Source organism: Myotis daubentonii, chromosome 16 (assembly GCF_963259705.1).
Source record: "Myotis daubentonii chromosome 16, mMyoDau2.1, whole genome shotgun sequence".
Lineage (NCBI taxonomy): Eukaryota > Metazoa > Chordata > Mammalia > Chiroptera > Vespertilionidae > Myotis > Myotis daubentonii.
In genome coordinates, this window is record NC_081855.1 from 43,757,370 (window position 1) to 43,767,348 (window position 9,979).

A 9,979-nucleotide genomic window follows, 5' to 3' on the forward strand; every position below is an offset into this window, starting at 1 on the left:
GAGTAACAAATTTCTGTACCAGGTATTCTCCACTTAGTAACATCCAAAGGTTTAACTAGATTACTTCAAAATGGAGGATACATCACAAGAGTCTGAGATCCTCCTCCATTAAATTCTTGACAGAAGCAGCACGAAGGCAATCTTCAGAGCCCCTTTCAGCTTCTATGGCTATTTAACTTAACTCCTACCACGTTAGCGTCAGCTTTTCCGAACTAGAGTCTTGAGCTGAAGAACAGTGTAAAGTGAACATGAGTAAACAACTCAACCTACAGTATGAATCGAGTGAATTGACGCTTCATTTAGGATTAAGTGGTTCAAATGTTCAATTAAGAACTGAAATCAATTGTGATCATATCTTTGCAATCCAGTTCTAAGACTTTCTCTGAGAATAGCTGGGGGGTAGAGGTAATTGTTAAGGCTGTGGAACTGTCACTCTCACAACTTTTTAAAACATTTACTTTATAAAGAGGAGCCGGGATTCGGTGTCTTGCTATTAAGGCCAAAGACTTACAGAAATGATCTGACCCTCTCTAACTGGCAATGAGATTCTTCAAAAGGTAACCTCAAAGAGGAAGTCACTGCCCAGTCACTCCCCTACTTCAGAATCTACCTAAGCATAATTCTTATTTTATACTTTTTATTGATTTTTTTTCACAGAGGAAGGGAGAAGGATAGAGAGTCAGAAACATCGATCAGCGGCCTCCTGCACGCCCCCCATTGGGGATGTGCCCGCAACCAAGGTACATGCCCTTGACCGGAATCGAACCCGAGACCCTTCGGTCCGCAGGCCGACGCTCTATCCACTGAGCCAAACCGGCTAGGGCCTAGGCATAATTTTAACTGGCATTTTAGTAAAAGAATTATTAAAATATCCCTGAGCTATAAATCTCCCTGCATTTAGATTTCCAGCAGGAGGAAACGAGTTTAATCCGCAATTCCAAAAAGGAATTCCACATTGAACGCCAACCTTTAAGAGGCCACTACAGCTGTAATGTCAGGCTGCGTTGTTTTTCAGAGCAGGGGTCCCCTCTCCCCAAAACTCCACGTATGTGCAGCAGCTCCAAACTGCAAATTCTAAAATAGTAACATAGGGTCTACACAAGAGATGTTTAATGACCTGACATTTCAAAATAGAGGTTCCCCAGTAACAATGCACCGGCGGCGAAACTCTCCCCCGTTTAGCTGGTGGGAGAAAAGTGTTTTAAACTGGAAAGAATTTGTAAGTCTTATAAAGATTACATGGGAATTTGTGCGTTTTTGTTTTTTTTTCCCTCTAGGAGGGACAGACATTTCTCCAAAAGTTTTGGTAGAAGTGAGTGCTCAGATTTCAAAATGCAAACAGATGTTCCTGAAGCATCCGAGAGGGGCCACTCCCCTTTTATTTCCATAGTCCTGGCGACTCCTACGTTATTTTGTGTCCCAACACCCATGCCCCTTTGATGTAAACTTTCACGAAAGGTGGGAAAACACTTTTTTTGGAGTTTCCCCAAGTGGCTGGCGCCGTACGAGGCCAGGTGGTTCCGAGAATGGGCGCCGGTCAGGACAAACCTCGAGGACAAGGGCGCCCCGACTTCCACGCACCGGGATCCTGCAGGCGCCTGCACGCGCCCACCCCGCCGGGCCCGGGGGCTCGGTGCACGGGGCGGGGAACAGTGGGTGCGCCGGGCTCTCCGACCTCCGAGCCCCCAGGGCGCCGACTGCCACGCCAGAGGGACGCGCGGCCAGTGCCTCCACCGCCACCCTCCCCGGCGGCGCAGTCTTTGGAATCTGGCGTCTTGGCCACTTCGCCCGTCGAAGTGGGGGCGGGGGTGGCCGCCATACCCAGGCCGAATGGGGCCGGGAACAGAACTTGACAGCGCTCGGCCGCATGACCTGCGCCCCCGTGGGAGGACAGCAGAAGAGAGTCGCTTCACCCGGTCTCTCAACAACCTGGGGTCTCGGGAAACACGCGGTAATGACCCAAGAACCCCGCCCTCCGGGAGAGGCGAGGCGGCGAGGCTGCCGGGACGGTTTGAGGACCAGGCCCGGCTGGGAAGACTCCAACCTTCACCTCCCAGGTCCCCGATCCCACTTCCCGCTGTCTCCCGGCGTCGCCACTTCAGGCAGCCCACTGGGCCCGGTCTCGCCCCACGCCCGGACCGCCCCCCAGGGGGTGCTCTCACTGTGCAGCGAGTCCCTCCGCTGCCTCCTCCCAGCCCAAAATGGCGGCGGCGGCCACCGATCCTTCTCGTCGCCTTCCTCTAGGACCGGGGATCCCTCCGCGCCCACAGCCCCTCCCCCCTCGGCCGGATCTATTTTCTGCCTAGTAAAGATTAACGCCATCAATGAACTCTTTAATTGAGCTCGGAGGGCGAACCCGATTGTGCTTCCGCACGGCCAACGTCGACATAAGCGGAAATATTGACAGACGAGCCGGCCAATAAAAAGACAGAGGTGAGCGCGGGACGACTCCCGCGCAAGGCTAGATGGGTTTTGGAGTTCGCGGGGTAGCTGTTGACGTGAGCTGTTGACGTGACAGGATGTTGGGTCGCCTTCCAAGGCCAGAAGAACTACAATCCCCAGCAGGCATCGCGCTGTAAAGGCTGTTCCCTCCCCCCTTCCTCCCCGCCCCCCAACCATAGCGCCTGAGCGTCTTGACCGGGGAGAGCTGCTACAACTGCAGCAAGAGGTAGGGCTGAGGCGCTGGACTTGCAGACGGGCGGTTGCACAAAAAGACAGCAGGTGTAGTCGGTGTGCATAGCCCTTGCCCTTGACAACAAATAGGTCAGTTCCGCCTTTGCAAAACCTCTTTCCCCGACCATTTCCTCTCTCGTAAAGAATCCATCCTTACCCCGTTTGGGTTTCCTTCCCAACTCCCTATAATGTGAAGCCCCTTTCCTCTGTTTCCCACCCTGAGAGGAAGTAGGGAGGCAGGCCATGCCCTGTCGATGAAAAGGCCTCAGTCCCAGGCTCAGCTCAGGCCCCAGGCGTGTTTCTTGAGGCAGTGACTTCTGGAGCCCAGCCTGGGTCGGGGTTGGGGGGCCGCAGTTAAGATTGAGGCCTCTGGAGAGGACCCCCTCGTGTTGGAGCCACCGGCCCAGTCCACCCCGAGTCTCTCCAGGGCGTTGCTCTGTGCACAGTGGCCGCCCCAGGCAGCCTGCTTTCCCACTTGGGTTGTTGGGGGAACAGAGCTTAGTCCTGCCTTCCTTCCCAGCTGCCAGCCTGGTCCTCAGTGACTTCCAGGTGAGCAGCATAGGATGTCGGCCTGGCCCGGAGGCCTGAGAAACAGGGCGGGGAAGGTGGTTTCTTTATCCCCATTTGGCCCCTTGCTGGCTGCAGGTGTGAAAACAGGGTGGAGGCAGCCTTCCGGGCCTTCAGTTGAAAATGAGGTTGTGCAGGTCTGGTGCTACAAAATGGCTGCTGTTGCCTTGGTAAAAAACTCCCGGGCAGCCCGTCTTCCTGAGAATTCTCCTTCAGGACGCAGGTTTCTGTTGTTGTTTAAAGCAGGTGTCACTAGTTAAAGGCATCTGCTGAGAGATTTGGAACAGAAGAAGGTGGCCCCTCCGAACCAGACCAACTGCAATACAGAGCGATCAGCAGCCATGGAGGAGGCCAAGGTAAGGCTCGCCCTCCCAGTCCCCGGAATGCCCTGAATATGGATTGTGCCATCTGGGAGCCTGGTCTCTTGTCTCAGATGTGTTGGCAGATTTGGAAAAATCAATATGTTTAAATGAGTTCCTACTATGCGCCGAGTAATACACCAGATGCTAAATCTGTGCTATCATCTCATGACATCCTAGTAGCCCTTCAGGATAGGACTTATTATTTCCATTTCACAGAAGCTAAGGTTCTTTTTAAAAATATATATATATTTTTTGCCTTAACCAGTTTGGCTCAGTGGATAGAGCGTTGGCCAGTGGACTGTAGGGTCCCGGGTTCGATTCAGGTCAAGGGCACATGCCGGGTTTGTGAGCTCAATCCCCAGTGGGGGGCACGCAAGAGGCAGGCAGTCAATGATTCTCTCTCATCATTGATGTTTCTATCTCTCTCTCCCTCTCTGAAATCAATAAACATATATACATATAAAAATACACATATTTTTATTGATTTCAGAGAGGGAGAGAGAGATAGAAGCATTAGTGATGAGAGAGAATCATTGACTGGCTGCCTCTTGCACGCCCAACTCTGGGGTTGGAGCCCAAAATCCGGGCATGTTCCCTGACCGGGTATCAAACCGTGGCCTCTTGGCTCATAAGTTGACCGACACTCAACCACTGAGCCATGCCGGCTGGGCCACAGAAATTAAGGCCCTCAGAGCTGAAATATCTTTTCTAGAATCATGCTATCAGCAAGCAACAGATCCAGGGTTTAAACTTAGGGCCTTCTGACAACAGAACCCTACCGCATCCAGGCTGAGAACCAAGTCTAAAGCAGGGAAAAGAGTTTGAGCAATTGGTTCATAATTTGGGATGTGTTGGGGGATAAGATACCACCCAGGAGAGATGAAGAGACAGATTGTATGAAGCCATTAGAATGTCACCTTCTGATCTGGCAACAGGAACCCAAACCCTCCCAGACGGTGCTCTCGCTCACTGCCCCCACCTTGCCCATTCTTCTCCCCAAGTCCACAACTCCTTATAGCTGAGAGGAGAACTCAGCTCCTCTGACTCATCCTATCTAGCCACTTCCAGTGTTTCCTGGATTTCTTTAATTTGGACTTCATGGCATGCCAGGGCTAGCAGGTTCGGAGAGGGCAAATGCCTCACCCAGGTCACACAGCTTCTGTGCAGTAGTGGTAATGGCAGTAGAGGGACAAGCCTTTGGGAGGGAGGCTGAGGGGCAGGGCTGATTTGGGTGAGGGAAGGATCATTAGGGAGCTTTGGCTGAGGGGCGGAGTGGGGGGTGGAGGGGGGTTGGTGAATTATTGTGCACACAAAAACAAGCCACCCTGCCTTAAGAGTTCCCAGCAGACTGCCTCTTCCAGGGTGGGGCAGAGCTCTGTCTCATTTGACCTAAAACACTGGTGAAGACAGGGCAGTCACTCTTAGTTGACCTCCCTGCAGGTGAATTAACAAAACAACACAAACACGCATGCACACACACACTCCAACATACCTCCTTTTCCCTGACGTTCTCTTCCGGCTCTCCCACATGCAGGTAACACACCTTCAGCTCTTACAGGGCTGCATAACCCCCCCGATACACACCCTAGGCTTATATGGACCCATGCCCAGAGGTCTCTGAACTGTTGTACATTATAAAACAGCATCCCACTGGTAGTAGTTATTATTAGAATTCCCCAAACCACAAACTTAGAGCAACTCATTCCCCACTCCCCACTCCGTACTCCCACCCTCACCATGACAGAGATAACCCGCTGCCCTGAACACACACTCTCGAGACAGAATCCTTTGCGCATCTTAGATAAGTTCTAGAATTCTCTCAGCTGCAGACTAGAGTTTGACTTTTCCTCTCCCTGGTTAGGATCTCTTTCCTGCCCCTCATGTGGATGAATACCAACTTCTGCCTGGAGTAAATGCACTCCGTCTTCTTTTTTTTTTTTTTTTAATATATTTTATTGATTTTTTACAGAGAGGAAGAGAGAGGGATAGAGAGTTAGAAACATCGATGAGAGAGAAACATCGATCAGCTGCCTCCTGCACACCCCCTACTGGGGATGTGCCCGCAACCCAGGTACATGCCCTTGACCAGAATCGAACCTGGGACCCTTCAGTCTGCAGGCCGACCCTCTATCCACTGAGCCAAACCGGTCAGGGTGCACTCCATCTTCTTCACCCGAGAATGACAGAAAAGAGAATCTTGTGTCCCAGTATCTTTTGGATCCCCCTTATGGGCTTTATGTCATTTAACATGTTTGGCCCAAGTGCTCGCCTTGGGCCATACACAGGGACACAGCGGTGAACTGGACAGACAAGTCACATTCTTACAGGAGGAAGACAGATGGTAACGTGCTAAATGTGATGTATGATGTTAACTATGTCACGTGATAGGGAGTTAGTGGGAAGGGGAGATGAGAGGGCTACTTTATTTTTTTATTTTTATTTTTATTGTTTTTTTATTTTTTAAAATATATTTTTATTGATTTCAGAGAGGAAGGGAGAAGGAGAGAGAGAAACATCAATGATGAGAGAGACCCAGTGATTGGTTGCTTCCTGCATGCCCCCCACTGGGGATCGAGCCCGCAACCCAGGCATGTGCCCTTGGCCGGAATCGAACCTGAGACCCTTCAGTCCACAGGCTGATGCTCTAGCCACTGAGCCAAGCCAAGCAGGGCGAGAGGGCTACTTTAGATAGGCTGGCCAGGAACGGCCTCTCTGAAGAGGTGACTTTGGAACAAAGCCCTAAATAAAGGATGAAAAGAGTCAGCTATCCGCCCTAGCCAGTTTTGCGCAGTGGCTAGAGCGTCCGCCTGCGGACTGAAGGGGCCTGGGTTCGATTTTGGTCAAGGGCATGCACCTCGGTTGCAGGCTCCTCCCTGGCCTGGGCCCTGGTCGGGGCTCGTGCAGGAGGCAACCAATCGATGTGTTTCACTCACATCGATATTTCTGTCTTTCCCTCTCTCTCCCACTCTCTGAAAAATCAATGGGAAGATATCCTCGAGTGAGGATTAAAACAAAACAAGTCAGCAACAACAAAGAGCCAGCTATCCAAGTACCCCGAAGCAGGATCAGCGGCATAATTTGTGTGGCTCAGTGCAAAGGGCTCTTTATTCAAAAATCAGTAAGAAGGCCCTTGTAGGGTCCTCTCGAATACCAAAAGGTTGTGGGTTCAGTTCCCAGTCGGAGCATGTGCCTAGCTTTTGTGGGTTCAGTCCTGGGTTGGGGCAGGTACGGAAGGCAACGAATTGATGTTCTCGCTCACGTCAATGTTCCCCCTCCCCCTTCCTCTCTCTAAAATCGATAAGCATATCCTGTGTAAGGATTTAAAAAAATATTAAGAAGTTCAAGACAATGACAGCAGAGCATTAAGCAAAGCCTGGGGCTTTTTTGATGGGAGGCATTGAAATTGCAGAGTGAAATACACAGGTGAAATGCCTGCTCTTGCCTAGTTTGCTTAGGGCCCATTGGGGACAGGAGACAGGTAAGCCATAAACAAACAAATGGTTGCAGAAGGCTGAGAGCTGGAGGTAGGGGTGGGGAGGGGGTGGGGAGGATTCCAGGCACAGACTGGCTGTGACCCGTCCTCATGTTCTCTCCTTAGGCCTCTGACTCTTCTAGGAGCCCAGAAACACCCCCTGAGCCTCATGACCCTGCTGGTTCCCTGCCCCTGACACCCCGGATGGAGAGCCACTCAGAGGAGGAAGATCCTTCCGGGGCTGGCGGTGGTCTGGGCTGCAATAGTAAGGGTGCCCGGACCCAGAACCCCAGGGGCTGCTCAGTGGAGGCGGTGCTGAGCCGCAAGAAGCACCGCCGGCGGCCCTCCAAGCGCAAGCGGCACTGGCGGCCCTACCTGGAGCTGAGCTGGGACGAGAAGCAACAGCGGGACGAGAAGCAGGGCCAGAGGGCCTCCCGGCTCCGAGAGGAGATGTTCGCCAAGGGCCAAGCCGTGGCGCCCTACAACACCACCCAGTTCCTGATGAACGACCGAAACCCTGAGGAGCCTGACCTGGATGTGCCCCAGGGGGCCTCGCACCCGGGCTCCAGTGAAGAGAGTGAGGCAGAGGACAGTGGCCGGCCGGTCCAAGCTCCTGGCGAGTTCCAGCAGAGGGACTTCTCTGAGACCTATGAGCGCTTCCACACGGAGAGCCTGCAGGGCCGCAGCAAGCAGGAGCTGGTGCAGGACTACCTGGATCTGGAGCGCAGGCTGTCGCTGGCCGAGGAGGAGACCCGGAAGCTGCAGCAGCTGCAGGGGCGCACCAGCCGCCAGTCCTGTCGCCAGGTTGAGGAACTGGCTGCTGAGGTGGAGAGGCTCCGGACAGAGAACCAGCGGCTTCGGCAGGAGAATGAGATGTGGCATCAAGAGGGGAGCCAGGCACCTCGGGGTGCCCCCTCACCAGTTTAGCCCAAGGAGACGGTTCCATTTAATGCACATGTAGGCCAGCTGGGTCTCAAGGTGGCAGGTGGTGGATGAAAATCACTCCCATCACCTTGTGCCGCCTGAGAACAGCTTGACTTCCACCTTGTCATTTCCACAGTTTGTTCTTTGATGGCATTATTATTATTATTATTATTATTAATTTCAGATAGGAAGGGAGATGGAGAGAGAGAAACATCAATGATGAGAATCATTGATCGGCTGCCTCCTGCACACCCCCTACTGGGGGTCGAGCTCACAACCCGGCATGTGCCCCTGACCAGAATCGAAACTGGGACCATTCAGACCCACAGGCCAATGCTCTATCCACTGAGCCAACTCGGCTAGGGTAATGGCATCTTATTTTTCACGGAGAAAATAAATGGTTTTGGTGAAATCAAATGCAGTGGCTGGGACTGGTTTCACTAGGGCTCTGAGATTGAAAGCACATTCATCCTAGAAAGGCTTGGGACTTGGGGTCCTAATGCCCCCTTGCCCCGAGCCTGGGAGGACAGTAGACCTCTGCATTGGGGTCCTATCAAGATCTCCAGGATGCTTGAATTCTCCGTGTGTTGGGGAGCAGTCAGACTGCTCTGAAGGTTTCATAGAGGGAGGTGTAGAGGTGGGAGGGGGCTCAGTCAGGAGCCCCTGGGTTCAGCCAGAACTTGACTTAAGGTGCCAGATCGCTGGGAGGAGTTGGGAGCTTCCCCAGAGGAGAGAGGGCTGGGATCTTGGGGAAGGCCCACGCCCAGGGGTTCCTTCAGAGTGTGTTCCTGGGTTCCCTGGGTTCTCCCCGTCTTCCCCGCCGTTCAGAGCGCTGGGCTAGATGAGGTATGGGCGCCTTGTGTCTCCTTGTCCTTGATAGCCCCACCCCGACGTCGGGCAGCCAGGGGAAGGTCACTTAAAAGTAAGCATGCAAGGGAAGTTTTCTCGTGGAAAATCGGCCCACGCGGCAGCGGACGACAGTGAATCGATCCCAGCGGAGCTGTGGCCTGGCTTTCCTGGAGCCCCTGCAGCTGTGCTCCCTGCTCCTCGGAGCCTAATCGCCTGCATGGTTCATTCCCTCTGAGGGGAGCCCCTCCCCTATCTGCACATAATAGACAGCTGCGCCAGCCTGGGGGATGCAGATACCTCCAACATGCCAGCAGTATTGGGCTCGAAGCGAGCTCATACACCCCTGCTAGATGGAAAGGCAGATGAACCCTGTAAGTTGCCAGGACAACTTTCATTTCTGCCCTGCCACTCCCAGGCCTCACCAGCCCCTTCTACAATGAAGCAAGGCGCGAGAACAGATTCTAGGAAGGGATGGGGTTCAAGAGAATAAAATCTCCCACCCTGTGGGGTCTGCCCCTGGAACTCTGGCCAAGGCTGCTAGCCCCCTTCCGTACACTGTCAGGAAGGGCCAGAGGACCGACTGTCCCCACTTTGCAAACGGGAAACCCAAGCCTTAGAGAGAGTGACTTGTGGGACTCTAGGAATGCTGACCCAAGGCCTGCCTTCCCCTTTGTGTTGCCAGCCAGGACCCATAGCCCTGGGCAGGCTGGGCAGGCTGGGCAGCCTCTGCTGCTGCATTCCTCAGCGCGGAGCCTGAGGGAGAGGGGAGGGGCAAGGCCATGGGCCAGGACCATGGGCGTGTACCTGGAGGGGGGTGTGTGTGTTAGTAACTAGGAGGGAAGAGAGGATTCCAGAGGGCTGCTGGAGGGTGTGGGGGATGGGGGTTGGGTGTGTGTGGGATGGGTGTGGGGGTGTCTGGAGATGGCTTGGGTCAGCTGTCCCTGAGTAGGCAAGATCTTCTCATGGGGGAGGGGCAGGTGAGAAGTTCAGCCCTTCTTGGCCCAGAGTTGAGGAGCTTGGAGACAGGAAAGCTGCCAGCTGGCACTTCTCTACCCGCAACACACACAGACGTTCCCCGCACCCCCAAACACACACCTGGTCAGGCCTGCACCTAGGTGGGTCAATATTCCCA

General features: G+C 53.5%; 1 protein-coding gene across 7 annotated transcripts; it reads left to right on the forward strand.

Moving 5' to 3' along the window:
• The first annotated feature begins 1,376 nt into the window (after positions 1-1,376).
• HEXIM2 (HEXIM P-TEFb complex subunit 2) lies at positions 1,377-8,415 on the forward strand. 7 transcript variants are annotated; one of them, XM_059670439.1, is made up of 3 exons: positions 1,378-2,763; positions 3,484-3,596; positions 7,201-8,415. In XM_059670439.1, the coding sequence occupies exons 2-3, from the start codon at positions 3,582-3,584 to the stop codon at positions 7,999-8,001; spliced, it is 816 nt and encodes a 271-aa protein (XP_059526422.1). In that variant the 5' UTR covers positions 1,378-2,763; positions 3,484-3,581; the 3' UTR covers positions 8,002-8,415. The 7 variants fall into 7 exon arrangements, with proteins under 7 accessions (XP_059526427.1, XP_059526422.1, XP_059526421.1 ...); XM_059670438.1 differs by having other exon boundaries at positions 3,487-3,596; XM_059670442.1 differs by having other exon boundaries at positions 1,378-2,668.
• The last annotated feature ends 1,564 nt before the right edge of the window (positions 8,416-9,979 follow it).